General features: G+C 41.3%; 1 protein-coding gene across 2 annotated transcripts in view; it reads left to right on the top strand.

The window, feature by feature from the left end:
- Positions 1–16,501, top strand: part of TENM1 (teneurin transmembrane protein 1) — a 232,666-nt gene extending 216,165 nt beyond the window's left edge. For both annotated transcript variants that reach the window (XM_059858916.1, XM_059858917.1), the window contains 5 exons: positions 2,590–2,886; positions 7,015–7,402; positions 8,111–9,331; positions 9,819–9,961; positions 11,348–16,501. In XM_059858916.1, the coding sequence (XP_059714899.1) occupies positions 2,590–2,886; positions 7,015–7,402; positions 8,111–9,331; positions 9,819–9,961; positions 11,348–12,106 (2,808 nt within the window). In that variant the 3' untranslated portion in view covers positions 12,107–16,501. The remainder of the gene's footprint in view (positions 1–2,589; positions 2,887–7,014; positions 7,403–8,110; positions 9,332–9,818; positions 9,962–11,347) is intronic.
- The last annotated feature ends 1,293 nt before the right edge of the window (positions 16,502–17,794 follow it).

The raw sequence follows: 17,794 nt of genomic DNA on the forward strand, positions 1-17,794 counted from the left end.
ATCAGGCATTTTAACATCAATCTTAATCTAGCAAGACTTCTTTTTTATCAATTGAACTGCTATTTTAATTGACTTCTAAAAATGAAGCAAAGACTGCTGTTAAATCTGATGAGCATGATGCATAGTAATACACTGATTAGAATGCAGCTCTGCTCCCTCCTGAGTTTTGCATAACTTGAGGAATGTGGCATTGGATGCAGTCCAGGCTTTATAACTGAATGTCTACAAAATTGAAAATTGAATGCTTGGCCAGTCTTAATTTTTTCTTTATTTTTTAATAACAACAACAAAAGTAACTCACTGGCCTCAGTTCAAAAGTCCTGCAGACACAGGCTTTGACAGCCATGTTCATTATTGCACTTAGCAAATGATCTCCCTTTATTTACCAGTCTTACAGCAAATTCTAAAGATGGGACCAAGTCCTGTGCCAGGGTGTATGAGTTTGCATTGGCTCAAATCAAAACACAGACAAGGAAAGAATGCAATTATCTCATCTGACTTACATATCAGGCAGGGTGGAAATTAAATCAAAAGAAGTGCCCATTTATGTGATATTTACACTGCAAAATTTCTGGCGAAAACATAATGGAAGTAGAGTCAACAAATGTTTAAAAAATATAGAATAAATATATCTTTTTATGTACTTCTAACATTTCTGAAGTCAGCTGAATTTTCTCCCTATTTTCATTAGCTGGTATTCCTACCTGGCATTGCTTTCAGAAACCAGTTTTCCCTGGCTCATAGCAGAACACAAGTTCCAGCCTCTCTCAGGGGGCTCCTTGCTATGGTTTATGTGTCTGAAGGAGTCATCTCATGAAGCCACTGGGATTTGAAATCAGCTTGTCAATAGCAACATTGAGATGAGTTCTCCTACCCATCTATGATCCCGTCTTGCTTTGAGAAGGGTGTTAAACTTCACTTTAATAGAAGAAAGTAAACAAATGAGACATAAAATGTGCAATATAAGGAAAGTATTTTAACCTTATTTTAACTCTGTGAGTTTTCAATTACTTCTGCTTTCCACTTCACTGCTGATTCTGCCTCTGTTTGGTTTTCATTCTTATTTTTTGTATAGTCTCTGAAATTCAGATTGCAAGCAATTTGTTTTCAAGGCTCTTCTTTCTCCTAACTGCATTCTACAATGATAGTAATAGCAATAAGAACATTAAACATGTACATGAAACATAAATGCATAAGACACAGGGTACACCTCCTGCTTGCTTATCAGTTGTTTTTCCACCAAGAGGATTTTTTTTCACAATTTTAAGAAGTTTGCTAAAAAATATATTAAACCTAAGCCATCAGTCTGTATACAAGCAAATGTAGTTGAACTGAGCATCACATTTTGCTTGGGCTCCTTAACTATCATTAGAGCATAAATTGTAATAGTTACAGCAGTCTACAGGGGTATATAGGTATTTTACAGCTATTGTAAAGGAACACTATTAAAGTTAGACATGTGTGTATATAAAACTCCAGAAATGGTAGTTGAAGAAAGAACACCTGCTTTTCTAGATTCTCAGATTATTTTGTATCTAAAAACAGAAAGAGGAACGAAAAAGAAATGTTCATTCTAATCACATCTTGAATTATTAACCAGGGTTTATTAACCCTTTACTGCATGGCTGTGCCTCCAGGTCTCAGAGAGGAGCAAGCACTGAGCCCCCCTCTGTGCTGACACCTGCACTGGCATTGTCTGTGCTGTAAGGAAGTTATTCATGGGAACAGAGTGATCAGATAAAATGTGGTGAATTAATGCAACAAGCACATTGAGCATTGATCTGAAAAAGACATGTCAATGAACAATATTTTATGGTTCCTTAAATTATATATCTGATTTAAATGGTGTTTAATAGAGACTTCCCAGTGACTGAATGATCTAAAGATGCCATCCTGTAAAGATGATGATAGCAGTGGGTAAGTGTATTTTGTCTTCATGAATCTGACTCAGTTCTGAACTTGATTTCAAATTGAGCACTGGGCTGTGTTCCACCTGTCAGACACAGCAAGCTGCTGCTCCCTGATGTGTGAGAGCAGCAGCAAGGAACATGGCCAGTACCAGGCATGGCTGCTGCTGGCTCTCAGGAGCCTGGGAGTGAGGTGGCTTTGTGAGGAGGCATGAGCACACTGGTGAGCAGGGTCTGCAGGAGCTGCCAGCACAGCTCTGCCCTTTGCAGCACCAGGATGTGACCTGGGCTGTGAGGGCTGTCCCAGAGCACCAGCTGACCTGTCAGTGTTAACAGAGCTCAAGAGAGGATGTGAGAAAGTCGATCTTTCTTAGTTTGTGGATTTAACTGTGCATCTTTGGCTGTAGTCAAGAATTTAATCCACAGCTGAGAAGAAAGAAGAAAAATCCAGGAAAAGCTGAGAACAGAGGTGAGGATTTATCACATGGAAACATCCTGTAATGCCAAATATACTGAGTGCAAGGAACAATTTTTCTGTTTCTCATCTGAATCTTTTTTCTTGTCTTCAGTAAGGCCCAAAGTTAAACCTTTGCTCCCTTTGATTAGGGCTGACACAGACCTGTCTGTGCTGGCTGTACTTAGGATGCCTTGTGTTCTTACCATACTGTACCTCTGTGTTCAGACCCACAACAGAAACCTGCTCTCCATTGACTTTGACCACGTAACCAGAACGGGGAAGATTTATGATGACCATCGGAAATTCACTCTTCGAATCATGTACGACCAGACAGGGCGCCCCATTTTATGGTCCCCCATCAGCAAGTACAACGAGGTCAATATCACTTATTCCCACTCTGGATTGGTCACCTACATCCAAAGAGGAACCTGGACTGAGAAAATGGAGTATGATGCGAGTGGGAACATCGTCTCCAGAACGTGGGCAGATGGAAAAATATGGAGTTACACATATCTAGAAAAGGTAAATTATTTTAAAAGTGGGGTTTGTGCCAAGGCAAAAAAAAAAAAAAAAAGGGTTTATTATATTTATTTACTATATTGTATTTATTTCTGATATTGACTTATTATATTATATTTTGAGCTCTATTATAATGCTGCCTCTTGCAGGAGTATTTAAGGCTTTTAAAACGGAAAATGCATAGAAATGCATCACTAGATAAAAATGTCCCAGGATATGCTCAGACCTACCTGTCACCTGCTCAAACCTGACACAGTTTAGTTGTGAAGAAAGTTATCAGCACCTCAGGTTTGTTTAATTGGTAGCTCAAAACAACTTTCCAGTCTCAGTCCAAGTTCAAGTGAACAAAGGACACCCTAACTGCTGAAAATCATGTTGCTACTCTGGATAACAGTCAGAAAGATAACAGTCCTGAAAGAGAACTTTTTTCTGCCCACAAACAGTTCTTTCAAGCCAAAATTAGGAATCCATGAGCACAAGCTTATCTATTCAATGCTGTATTTTAAACAAGGGATTGATCCTGTGAGGAGAAAGTTTGCTGCAGTATTTATGGGGGCCATTTTGGGGGGAAATACTGATATGAAATGAGTTATTGCTCTGCTTTTGTGGTGACTTTGCATCTAAATTCCCTGAATATTTTAAGTTCCATGTATGTCTAGAGGCAATGGTCACAAAATGTGGAGATAAATATTGTACAAACCAAGGAGGACCATCTTCATCTGTAGTAACATTTTGTTTGGTCTTGTCTTTCAAACCCAGAAAGCCAGTCTCTATTTTTAAAGCTTTCAGAACTCAGTGTGAGCTCATATTCAAAGTTTTTTAAATAGCAACATCTTGGACTGTCCAATATCCTCAGAGTTAGCAGAACATTTTCTCTGAACCTGTAAACCCAGGAAAAGGCTATGGGGGGTGTGGGGCAGAAGAGGTAACACTGATAGAAGGAAATCCACACAGGAAATCCAGTGACTTTGAAGTTACTTGTATATTAAAGAGTTCCAAATGTGTACTTTTAAGATAAACTGTGCTGTACTTAATTTGAATGTATTTAAGATCCTCAAAAAACTTATACCTAACCTAGTGAAAAAAAATTACCAAGACTGGAAAATGCATAGAAATGTGATTCCTCCTTGTCTGCATGCAGTGTGGTTCTTGCATGTGTTAACAAGATTGGCAAACCCCAGGAGCTTCAGAAGTTTGTTCCAGATAAATTTGTCGAGGCTTTTTTTGTCTGTATGCTCTTTAGCAAATTACAAGTAAACAGGCATTTTCTACAGCTTTCAAATATTTGGGCAATGTGCCTTTTGGAGGAACCTCTAATTTTTTTCTTTGGACCTAATGGACTGTAATTTTGGGAAGATGTATGCTTCTTATCTTTCCAAACCACTTTGTTTGTTCTTAGTTTATGATGAGCTTATAAATAAAGTCATATAACTTAACACTGTCATTCTAGAATTCTGCATAAAAGGCCAAATCCTGATCTTGTAGAAGCAGTGGCAAAAGCTTACTGGTTCAGGTAGCAGCTTTGGTAATGCTGTAACTTGTCATTAAAATTATGGAAAGTCATTCACACCATGGACAATAATCTCCCAGCTATTTAATGTACTTCCGTGACTGTAGTTTCTTGTGCCAAAGAAACCCATGAGGAACTGTCAAAATTAGACATTGAAATATAACTTTGTGGCTCCATTAAAGTCAATAACTCAATGTGTTAATTATGTAATGATTGCTAAAGGTTTTCTGAAGCCTTGTAAGACCAAATAATTCCTTACATTAAAAAAAAAAATCAATTGTATAGGTCGCTTCCAATTCACAGTTATTTAATTCTTCATTTTTATCACTAGATGAGTTAATTGTACACCTTCAAAAATCTCTGTCCCCTACAAAATTAGCTCAAATATTTAAGATTTTAATATAAGATTAGCATTGTAAATAATTCTTACTGATGAGATTCAGTTCCTCTTTTTTGTTCACTTTCCTCAATTAGTTAAAACCGTTATAAAATCTCCCAAATACTCCAAACTCGGTTTCAAAATCTGGCAGACAAAACAGATGAGTGTCTGTGTGTGTCTGTTGGACAGAAATGACATCTAGTGGTGATGCTCAGCATTTGTCTGTTCCCAGCAGAGCTCCCAGTAATTGGCCACTGGCTGTTTGTCTGGATACACCATACGGCATCAATCACTGTGTGGTTGACCAGGCTCTGGTTGTTTTAGTAAAATGACAGATTTTTAGATATTTTATGAGCTACCCTCTGAAATCCTTTAAAACAATTAGAACCCAATTTGTGCAGAGTTGAAAAATCTATTGTAATGTTATTAGGATGAATTGGGAATTAATTTTTTTTTTTCTCTTTATGGTATCCTCTAATACGCTTGAGAGGATACTCTGTCTCCAGCCCTTGTACTGTCTATCTTTTTATTATCCTGGACAATAGTGAAAAAGCCAAAGCACTTTTACAAAGTGCTGTAAAAATGGTACACAGGGGCACTAAAGTTATATTGGGGATGTTTCTGATATTGTTATTCATACTCTGTCAATGGCAGACAGCTTAAAAACAGGCACGGGAGCAGTATATAGAGAGAGGCGTCTCAGCAGTGCTAGGAGAGAGTTCAGCCAGTGGTTTACTGCAGACTGGAGACTCTTGACGGAAGGTGGAAACAAAATAAACACAGTGCACGTTGGGAAGGGTTGGTGGAGCAGCAATAAAGCGATCAGAAAAGGCTCGGTGTGAAGGGCTGCCGTCACCAGTTGGCAGAGGGTGAGCTGGAGTGCCATATGTTGGGGCTCTCTGGCTGCTGTACAGGTGACAGGTGTCTTCTGCCAAGGGCAGGAAGAGACACATCTTGGGCAGGCAGGGGGCTGGGGGTGCAGAGAGGATGGCCAAGGCTGAGCCTATCTCTGGCCCTTTGAATGGGCAGTTGGTGTATTTGTCAGAGAAAAGTGGCTCAGGGCCAGTGTTACTTAACACACTGCAGGGCTCGTCTTAAAGGTGTTTCCTTCCCAGAGAAGATTTTTGAGCTTAGAGGGGGAAAGATCCTGTTTTTCTGATTTCTTTCCCCAATAGTCTATGACAAAGTAGTCATGCTGTTCCTTGTAAGGCTTTGTTTTGTATGATGTCTCAGTCCTGCAGAAGCCTGACAAATTTGCTTATGTGCCTGGTAGGTTTGAGCTGTGGGTTAAGAGTTTGGTGTTCCAGCACAACTCAGACAAGGCAAGGAATGTGCAGTGCTCTGGTCCAGCCAAGCCACTTGCTGCAGCTGGGGGAAGGTGACAGAGCTCCCCATACATTTTCAGTCTGTGTTTTCAATACCTTTGTTTCAACAGTGACTGTTCACCAGCCAGCCTGTGCTCTGGGACACTGTGACTTTCCATGGTGGGTGAGAAGGCATACAGAACCCAAACTTTAATTATCAATAGAAAAAAATCTGCTGTGCTTGCACATTCATCTGCCAGATAAGCAAACAATATTTCATTAACCAGCCACAATTAACCAACTCAGGGCAAATACCAAGTACCTGTGCAGAAATTATATTCTTTGTAAAGATTAAAAATAAGCAATAGAAGTAGTCACACCAAAGAATCTGCAGAGTATTTTCATCCATCTGTAGGCATGGAGATATTATGAACTCTGGGGCCATGTGTATTTAAAAGAAGATATACAGGAAAAGGGCTAGGTCTGTGCTGGAGATAAGCAGAATGCCAATAAAAGCTAAACACCTTGTACATGCACAAAATTTCCCCTTTCCAGCTCCTCTAGACACATCTGCCAGTGCAGATGCTCTGCCTGTGTGTGAGGAAGAGGTTCCCTCTGTTTTTGCTTCCTAAGAGGATGCCCTAAATATTTCAAAGCAACATAGCAAGTCAGCATGAGGCTGAAATGCTACTGAGAGCCACATCTGCCTTCCAGGTCAGAGGCCCTTACCTCTAGACTTACTGTGATTCTCCTCCTGTTTAGTACCACCTTGCTGGCCAGGTCTCCTGGAGCTGAAAGTTTCACTTGGAATTGTACAAACAGTAAGAGCAAACTACAGGAGTGAGTGGTTGTTTCAGCATTTCCATAGGCTCCAGGTGCTCAGTAGCTGGAGCCATTGCTGGGCCCCCCCTGACCGTGCCGTTGCTGTTTGGTTGCAGTCCGTGATGCTCCTGCTGCACAGCCAGCGCCGCTACATCTTCGAGTACGACCAGTCGGAGTCGCTGCAGTCGGTGACCATGCCCAGCATGGTGCGCCACGCCCTGCAGACCATGCTGTCCGTGGGCTACTACCGCAACATCTACACCCCTCCGGACAGCGGCGCCGCCTTCGTCCAGGACCTGGCCAGGGACGGGCGGCTGCTGCAGACCCTGTACCCCGGCACGGGCCGCAGGGTCCTCTACAAGTACACCAAGCAGTCCCGGCTCTCCGAGATCCTCTACGACACCACACAAGTCACCTTCACCTACGAGGAATCTTCTGGGGTTATTAAAACAATACATTTAATGCACGATGGGTTCATCTGCACCATCAGATACAGGCAGACAGGTTTGTCTAACTGTGACTGCTTTGCTAAAGTTTTTGGCTTCTTAAAATGTGGTGCTCATTCTTCGTTCGCAACACCCTGATCTTGCACTTACCTGGCATGAAATTCCATTATTTTTATGTCTACAAGTTCTTTTATTTTATGTTTCACTAGAAAAATACGTGTGTCTATCTCTGTGTCTGTGTCCGTAGGTGAATATAGCTGTCCCACTTGAAATACAGTTTTCTTTTTATTACTTGGTATGGAATAGCTCTTAGGATGTTTTGTTGATTTTATTCCTCTGTGCGGATATTTGCTAAATACTAAATCAAGTTGGTTTATTGTTTGTATTTTCAAGTTTCCCTGTTTACACCGTAATATAACATAAGTTCAAAAGGACTGCTTAAATGAGGAAGGGAATCACCATGTGAAATTAATTTAGTTTAGAATTATCTTGAAATTAAATAGAAATCATAATTATAAATAAAACAGCATTAATTTTAAAAAATATTAATAATATATAATTTGTAGAGCAAGCATTAATGAAGGTTTGTGAGAGAACAATCTAGCATATTCTTAGTTAATGGTATTTTCTGAGACAGCTAAGGAGTAGTAAGGCTAAAGGGCATACCCGAGGTCATATCCTGTCTGTCCTAGATCTGTAGGGGAAACCAGGGGCATAATTAATTATTTTTCTTGGGTTTCCTCTTTCCCATGTTTGTTTTGAACAGGTCCACTTATTGGTCGCCAGATCTTCAGGTTTAGTGAAGAAGGGCTCGTAAATGCCAGATTTGACTACAGCTATAACAACTTCCGTGTCACGAGCATGCAGGCCATGATCAACGAGACACCCCTTCCCATAGACCTGTACCGTTACGTCGATGTTTCTGGCAGGACTGAACAATTTGGAAAATTCAGTGTCATTAATTATGATTTAAACCAAGTGATAACCACCACTGTGATGAAGCATACCAAAATCTTCAGTGCCAATGGTCAGGTGATAGAAGTGCAGTATGAAATTCTCAAGTCTATTGCTTACTGGATGACCATCCAGTATGATAACATGGGTCGCATGGTGATCTGTGACATACGTGTGGGTGTAGATGCCAATATAACGAGGTATTTTTACGAATATGACGCTGATGGTCAGCTCCAGACTGTGTCTGTGAATGATAAAACCCAGTGGCGCTACAGCTACGACCTTAATGGCAACATCAACTTGCTGAGCCACGGGAACAGCGCGCGCCTCACTCCTCTGAGATACGACCTGAGAGATCGCATTACCAGGCTTGGGGAAATTCAGTATAAAATGGACGAAGATGGTTTTCTCAGGCAAAGAGGCAATGAGATCTTTGAGTACAACTCTAATGGTTTGCTGAACAAAGCCTATAACAAAGTGTCTGGCTGGACTGTGCAATACTGTTATGATGGTCTTGGAAGACGAGTTGCAAGCAAATCAAGCCTAGGACAACACTTACAGTTCTTTTATGCTGACCTCTCCAACCCAATAAGAGTTACTCACTTGTACAATCATACTAGCTCAGAAATAACATCCCTATATTATGATCTGCAAGGTCATCTTATTGCAATGGAATTAAGCAGTGGAGAAGAATATTATGTTGCTTGTGATAACACTGGGACACCTCTAGCTGTGTTTAGCAGTCGAGGCCAAGTCATAAAAGAAATTTTGTACACCCCTTATGGAGAGATCTACCAGGACACTAATCCAGATTTTGAGGTTATCATTGGTTTTCATGGAGGACTCTATGATCCTCTTACTAAACTAGTTCATCTGGGGCAGCGGGACTATGATGTCATTGCTGGTCGGTGGACGACACCAAATCACCGTATATGGAAGCACCTGAATGCTGTCCCACAACCATTTAATCTCTACTCGTTTGAAAACAATTACCCAGTTGGCAAAATCCAAGACGTTGCTAAGTATACAACAGGTAAAAGTATCCTGTCTCTCATGAAAATGTCTCTAACAAAAATAAAACTTCCTCTTGAATTGTGGTATGGATTCAACATTCCGGAAATCTTTTGCATACAAAAAGTCTCTAATCTTAAATCTATTGAAGTAATTTATTTAATAGATTGTATCTTACTGAGCTTGATCTGTTTTCTCTAACATTTATGGTAACCAAGAAAATAATTAATAGCTGCTTCTGTTGCTTTTCTCATTGCTAAAATAAGGGGAAGAATGGAAGCAGCTTAATTTGAATTTTTTCTATTACAAATAGATAGAAGGAACACTATTGATTTGAGAATGCTTTGTAACCAAATAATTTTTTTGCTACAATAAATGCTGTAGCTAGTGCAGGAAACATAAATTGATGTGAAATCATTATTTCTGCATAGCTGGAATTTCTGCAGACTGCCCTCACTTTTTCTAGGATTTATGAGCCTTTTTGCCAGCATCCTTTTCTTGTTTTGTAGACATTGGAAGTTGGCTAGAGCTGTTTGGTTTCCAGTTGCACAACGTGCTGCCTGGATTCCCAAAACCAGAGATAGAAGCTTTGGGGACAACATACGAACTTCTGCAGCTTCAAACAAAAACCCAGGAGTGGGATCCTGGAAAGGTTAGCAAACATTCTCTTCAGCTTTTAATACTAAATTAAGGAGTTTTAATAGAAAATATTGGATACCAAGATAAAAATGTGACTATATCTTTTAACATAATAGGCAAAGCAAATTGTTTAAGAGTGCTAGAAACTTTAATGTTGTCAATTATGTTCTGGCATCATAGTGGAGGAGAGGTTCAAGGAGAAGCTTTTAGCAACACAGTGAAGAAAATCTACAGCTATTTATAGAGAAAATATCCAAATTTGAGGCACAGAATACACAAAAGGGTAAAAGTATTTCTTGTGAATATTGAAAAAAACCACAGAAAATCTTGTGGAATTAAAAAACCAAAACAGCAGATTTTCATCTTTGTTAGCAAAGATGCCACAAGCACTGGAAAATCACTGGGGGTATAAACAGCTTTACAAGTCAGTAGCTCTGCATAATTATTGCAGGAAACAGAAATGCTGCTATGGATTTGTAAGGGGTCTGTAAATCTTAGCCTTACTCCAGGGCTTGTTTTCAGTAACAAAGAGCCAGACAGCAGCTATCAGAGTCCAGCAATCAATGCGACTGCAACAGGACCAACTGCCGATATTCTGAGCAGGCATTCACATTTTGCATATGAGCATCTGTTAACAAAGAAACATGATTTTGTAAAGATGCCTTTCCTCTGTTGTAGTCAGGAAAGAGATGCATAGAGCATTTGAGAGCTCATATTCATGTTCCCAGCATTTAAGACAGTTGCCATTCACCAAGTGCAGAAGGCTGGAGGGTCAGAGCTCATGCCAGATGTGGAGCATGTCCATGGAAAATTATCACTGAGATGTTAAGCTTTTCCAAGGCACACAAAAGATGTAGTGATAGTGTTAAAAGACAAAGAGGGGCTTGGACTGAGGTTTCTTCTAGCCTCTGTGGGGAGCAAGATCGACAGATGTGATATACTTGCCTATTGTTCTAGTGTCTCAAGACCTTCACAGCCTGCTTTCCTTAAAGAATGGGCTATAAAAGTCATTACCACAGTTCTACAGAAGATGTAATTAAACACACAGAGACTAAGCAGAGCCACATGAAAGGGCATAGCTTTGAATTCAGGTTTCCCTGAACTGCTAAGGGCTGAAAAAACAGCCATTAAAGTAACAGTTCAAGGGGGAGGAAAAATAAAAAGAACAAATACAAAAATAGCATTTGTGATAAATATGTTTGCATTTGTTTCCTAGAAATTAGGGAATCCAAGAGATAGAAAACACTACCATAAGCAATTAAAAAGCCTGTGCATATGTCCAGGTTCTGTAGGTGGGCACAATACTTTCCAAACAAGTTGAAGAGCTATTCTAAGCAATTAAGATATGATTAGGGTGAGGTACCTTGCCTGCAAACTTGACTGATGTTTTCTTTTCCAGACTATCCTTGGTATTCAATGTGAGCTACAAAAGCAACTCCGAAACTTCATATCCTTGGACCAACTTCCTATGACACCCAGGTATAGTGATGGCAAGTGTTCTGAAGGAGTGAAGCAACTGAGATTTGCAGCTGTTCCTTCAGTATTTGGAAAAGGCATCAAATTCGCTATAAAGGACGGTATAGTGACAGCTGACATTATCGGGGTGGCTAACGAGGACAGCCGGCGCATTGCTGCCATCCTCAACAACGCTCATTATCTGGAGAATCTGCATTTCACCATTGAGGGCCGGGACACCCATTACTTCATCAAGCTGGGCTCTTTGGAAGAAGATTTGGCCCTGATTGGCAGCACCGGTGGCCGCCGCATCCTGGAGAACGGCGTCAACGTGACGGTGTCGCAGATGACGTCGGTGATCAACGGCAGGACTAGACGCTTTGCCGACATCCAGCTCCAGCACGGCGCGCTCTGCTTCAACGTGCGCTACGGAACCACGGTGGAAGAGGAGAAGAACCATGTCCTGGAGGTAGCCAGGCAGCGAGCCGTGGCTCAGGCCTGGACTAAGGAGCAGAGGCGGCTGCAGGAGGGGGAAGAAGGAATTCGGGCGTGGACAGATGGAGAGAAACAGCAGCTTTTAAGCACTGGGCGGGTACAAGGCTACGATGGATATTTTGTTTTATCTGTGGAGCAGTATCTCGAACTTTCTGACAGTGCCAATAATATTCACTTCATGAGACAGAGTGAAATAGGCAGAAGGTAACAAAGAAAATCTCTGCCTTTGCGTCACCAAAGACTGCCTGTTTTTAAACGTAAAATGGTTTATTGTATTGGTTTTTCTAGATCAGAACTCTGTATATATAAATATAGAGGAAAAAAACATATCCAACTGCCTTTAAATGTGACAGAAGATGGTATTTTAATATCGTTTGTTTAACTCTTTGAGAGATGACAGTGACAATTTTTAGTTCTTGTGTGGCAGTATTCAAAAATTTCAGAAGCAGAGTCCTGCGAGCCGAGCGGCGCGACCTGCGCGCGAGGTGCCCAGGGTGACACCGCACAGCCCTGCGGGGTAGGGGCGAGCGCCACGTGCTCTGCCTTCTCCTAAAGAAACACAAGTTTTTTGTTGTTGTTGATTTAATAATTCACCAGTTATTTAAATGGTTACAGAGCCTGATTCTGCAACCCTTATTTACTGGGTGTCTTTTATCCCAGTGAGATCTCCCGTAAATTCAAGGGATTGCATACAGAAACCAGACTGTGTATGGAAACTTCGCAGCTGCTCACCAACCCCACACATGTTCCTCACAGTTAAATGCTAAGGGATTTTCTAACCTGGGAAATCTGACTTGGGTTGGATTCAGTACGTACAAGGATGTTCCTATGGCCTTTGCTCGGCCGTTGCCACCTGCCAGCTGCTCCATGCTGAACATCGCATTGTGTCCACCCGTGCACGTCAGGCCTGTCTCCCAGGGTTTTGCTTGGCACTGGGATATCCTGGGGTCTGGCAGAACACACAGAGCTGCCAGTCTGCTTGGTGGCACCGTGCTGGCCAGGCTTCAGCCAGAGATGGGGTGGCTAAAGCGGGCTTAGTGGGCACTGTATTCTTCAGGAGGGTCTCCTCTGGCATGTGTGCTCGAGGCTGGGCTTTAACCCAGTGCTTTGGGGACACCCCAGCTGGGAGCCCTCACAGTGCAGTGGCAGGCCGTGCATCATCAGTCCTGTCCATAGATAGTCACTGGGCCAGGACCTGCCTTCACACAGATGATTTGGAAGGTGCAGTGTTGTTGGGTTTAGACATCACATTCTTTTTATCTCAGATTAATAATCCTGTTGTAGTACTCATTTTTTCGAGTCTGAAGATTGATGGGTTGGGAGTTGATGAACCCAAGTGTGGATAGTATATATGTTGATAAACATAGAACATTTCGGGGATGACTCTTCACTTTTCAGCTCAATATCTAGAGCACATAGAAAAGCATTATATTGCATGGACAGAAATTTTTATTTCCCAAGGTAACATGCACTACTGGCACAGTTACTTCATAGCAGAGTAGGTGATCCTTCCTCCAGCTTGTCATTTTTAAAATACCTGATTTTTCAGGAGGTGGGCCGGGCACACAGGGAGGAGGGGACGGGCAAGCAGCTTTCCAGAGGGATCTAGAAGTCTTGTTAAAGAGCCTGTGTATCCGTAACAGTGAAGTTATTGCACATTTCTTTCAGAACAAACATAGTAAATGTATTGAAACAATTTCTGCTCATATTTACAGAAGCCAACAAAGTGCATTCTTTATCTTTCTTTTTTTCCCCCCAGATTTCTTTTTTCCTTTGTTTTTGGGCAAGTGGAGCAGACTGTACCCAAGTTAGAGATGAGCCTGAATTGGCACCTGAGATCTGAGCCCCTTCCTGGGGTTTGAGTTCAGGTCTCAGCCTCAGCCCATTACTGTCTCTTCCCAGATTCCTTTTGCTCCCCTGGGAGCCAGCGCAGCTTTGGGGGTGCAGGATCAGGCTGAGTGGGAGCCTGGCCCCTGAAATCCTCCTCTGTCCCCAGCCAGGGGGACCTGTGGACCAAAATCTGCACATACACATTGTGATCAGGCTCATCATTAACTAATGTACAGAACAGGGAGCTGGCAACATCCAGGTTTGACAGCTCAGATTTCTGTAATTTTCCATCAAATCACAGAGAATTTGAATACCTCCACACCAGCCTAAAAATGGACCTTCAAATCCTTGAGCCTCTAATACACTTTTAATCAATGGAAGAATAATTTATGAATTGTATATAGAGAGTGCATTCATAAATGTGATGATGTATTTTATCACTGATCCAAGATGTCAATATTAGAGTCTATTTTACTTATATTTTAAGCAATTATACTTTTTTGCAATTCACTAATGAGGATCATTTTCAAACTGCTTTAAAAATCCATTATAAACAAATATTTGGAGCTATTAGAGTTACCTTGAACGGTGCATTTCTAGTATGTAATACATATTTAGTTAGCTTGTGCCTTTAGTTTCTTAAAGTTATATTTGTATTATATGCAGGAAATGCACTTTGTATTACCTACAGCTGTGGTTTTTAATACTGCCTTGATTACTGTTGTTCTCATGTTATGCCAAAAGGTCAAAGAGTTAAATGTGTTAAAAGTTTGTCTTTGAAAGTAGATTTGGCATTTTCCCATTTCCTGGGTGCAGTCTAAGGTGCATTTTGAACAGTATTTCTTATGAGAATATGGTTTCATTAAGACTCACATGACATTACATGGCCCAGTTACAAAAGCAAAAAAAATGCCTTCGTTATATGTTTCTTAAATTTAGGAAACTAAATATAAATGTTGTGTTGAGATGACTGTGCTCAAGAATCAAGTTATTGCTGAAAGAGCAAGCATGGGAGATTGAAGTCGTATCACAGCTCCACATGGGCCAGCCAGCAGTGATTTGTGAGAACTACGTGAACAAATAGCTTTGGACTGTCTTGTTCATCAACAACCTCAGATGGAGGCAGGGAATATTTCGGTCTCCATTTTTTTTTTCCTGAGTAGTTTGAGCAATTTCTCAGTGGGTTTGGGGTTTTTTTTATATAGTTCTCCTTTTTTCTTTTTTTTTAATTTTGTATTTTGCACTATAACCTAGAGACCCAATTGAGAAAAAAGAAAAACAAATAGCATGGAAATTTTACTGTTATTTAGATCAGATAATTTGATGCTAGCATTCTGAACTGCAAACAAGGCTCTGAAAGAGGGAAAAATAAAATAATTAAAATAAAGTATAAAATAAAAATAAATAAAATCCACTATTGCACACTATCCTGTAGCAAAGTATCTACCATGAGAAATACATGCTATATTTTTTATGACTGCCAAACAAACAGTGTGTACAAGTAACATTTCCTTTGCTTTCATATTTCTTTAGTAAATCTAGAACATTTCAAAGTTATAAATATATATATATAGATATCTATGTAGAACATAGCCAAATAAATATATATGAACTGGTCAGTGTGCAAGTGGGTATACACACCTTGGCTCTTTGGTTTGAGCTCTCTGGTTTGATCCCTCAGCTGGGCACTGGGCAGAGGTGGCCTCGTGCCCTGGCCGTGCTCTGGGGTCCCACCCTGCACCCCACGGAGCCCCCAGGGCTGGGCCAGGGGCAGCAGCTCCTCCAAGGTGAGCCATGGGCACTGTTGGAAGCCAAGGTGCTGTTCCAGAAGGGAAAGTGGTTTAGGCAGAGGAGCTCAAGGTTCAGCCGAGCCAAAGGAGACAGGCAGTGCCCGGGGGTGTCCGTGTGTCCGGGCGTTCCCTGGGTGCGGCTGATCCGGCGCGGTGACACCCGGGTGACACCCGGCTCAGGCTGCACCAACAGCCCCAGGGGATTTCCCATCTAACGCTGGCTGCTACTGAAACCTCTCCTTGATACAAAACGTTACCAGGTTGAAAGCACCCTGACTGCCAGAGGAATCACTTCCAGGCAGAAACTGGGAATGGTGGAGTTGGACTCGCTGTGGATTTGTCTGGGCATTTGTCACCTGCCATTATTTGTCTAAGGAAACGTGTTTGACAATTTCCAGTTTTTCCTTAGATCTCGTGGTGGACTTTAGCCTTTTAATAAATGTTAGTATATCAGATTGTGTCCTTGACAGTATTTTACTTGTATGAACCATGATAAAACATTAAAATCTTCATACTCTTCTGGCAGAAGTGTCAATAAACAAGAACGAGAAGCATAGCATACAATATATGTCAAAGTAATGTTCCTTTTTAGCTTTCTCATCAACAGTAAAAAATGTTTACAATGTATGCCAAGATCTTCACTTTCTGTCTAACACCAGTTAGAGGTTCTGATCTTACAGAAATTGTGTTATAATGGCCTCAGCCTCGTTGCTAGGAAACAATAGATCCCAATTTTTTTATTCCTGCTCTAACTCCTGTGCTGAATAGTGACTGGATACTGTACAGGTTTATGTTATATGGCTGCAGTTAAATGGTCTGATGCATTTTGCTCTGGGTTTCAGACCAGAAGCATGCATTTTCTACAAGAACATCCCAGCAACACACTGTAAATATTGAAAGTTAATATATTATGTGTCGATATTTGAAAAAGAAAGTACTTTGACTATTTCATTTTTAAAAAATAAAGGTGCAAACTTATGGCATGTGATGTTGTCTTTGTTTACATCAGTATTTCAGATATTCTGGACATATCAGTAAAAGGTACTTCCAGAGAGCTAAATGAGGACTTCAGCCAATATTGATTGACTCAAAAGTTGAGGACAGGATGTTGCTTAGCAAGATTTAATTTTAATTCTGATTTATCAAAGTTCATGCTTATAACTTTGCAGGTTTCACTGCAGGTGAAATCCCAGCCAGTTTCTGTGTAAAGGTTATTATATTTCATCAAAGCAAATGTGAGAGAGAAAAAATATTCTGCTAAATGCCTTTGCACTCCTGATAACAGTGTGAGTGAAGTCAATGTTGCTGGCAGTGTGAGTAGCAAAGTTTAAGTATCTGTGTGTTCTTTAGAGCTGCCTCAAATAGATGATGATGAATGATTCTGTGTTACCAAAAGTATGTGCCCAGGAAAATAAAACATTAAAAGCCCAATACATGCAGCAGAGAGAAGGAGCACATGAATGGAGGTGCGCAAGGAATGCATAAGGCTAAATAAAGGGTTACATGGTGAAAAACCATGGAACAGCTGGGCTGGGTAGGAACCAAGCAGGAGGGCTGAGGCTGTGCTGGGCGGATGAGAAGGAAGTGATTCCAAAGGAGTGGGTGCTCCAGTAGAAAAGGGAAGAAAACCAGCCTGGGATATTGTATTGATAGAGTGCTGCAGGAGGGCTGTCACAGCCATTGGCAGGAACAGGGGAGGGCTTAGTGAAGGCAAAGCCAGAGCTGAGGGAGCCTCAGCTGCTGCAGAGGAGCAGCATTGCCTCTGCCGGGAGGGGGCCAGAACAGGGGCAACACGGTGACCTACAAAGCCACTTGCAGAGCTGGGGCTGTGGCAGCAAGGGGACAGGAGTGGGAGGGCTGGCAGGGGAACAGGGCACAGTGAGGGGCTGTGCCCAGTGGGGCTGCAGCCTGAAGGAGGTGGTGGGAGGGAAGCAGCAGGAGATACTGACATCATGTGGGAAGTCATACCAGCAAAATGCAGCTGCTGCTCTCTAAAAGGATCTGTAGCTCTTGACACCTAAGTCATTGTAGGAAATCAACATAATTTCCAAATTACTGTTCCCATTACCAAGCATCTACTTCTTGTCTCACAGGCACCACCAGCTTCTCTCTGTTTCCACCTTGTTTAAGCCTACAGCAATTCCAGACCTTTGGGTACCCAAAAGAAACAATACAAGCCTCTGTCTTAATAATTTACACCAGAAACTGAAACGACATTCTCAGCTTTAAACAGAAATGGCATCTTCTGGCCTATTTTATGTATTTTTCAGAAGAAC

The sequence above is a fragment of the Haemorhous mexicanus genome, chromosome 14 (genome assembly GCF_027477595.1).
Source record: "Haemorhous mexicanus isolate bHaeMex1 chromosome 14, bHaeMex1.pri, whole genome shotgun sequence".
Taxonomy (NCBI): domain Eukaryota; kingdom Metazoa; phylum Chordata; class Aves; order Passeriformes; family Fringillidae; genus Haemorhous; species Haemorhous mexicanus.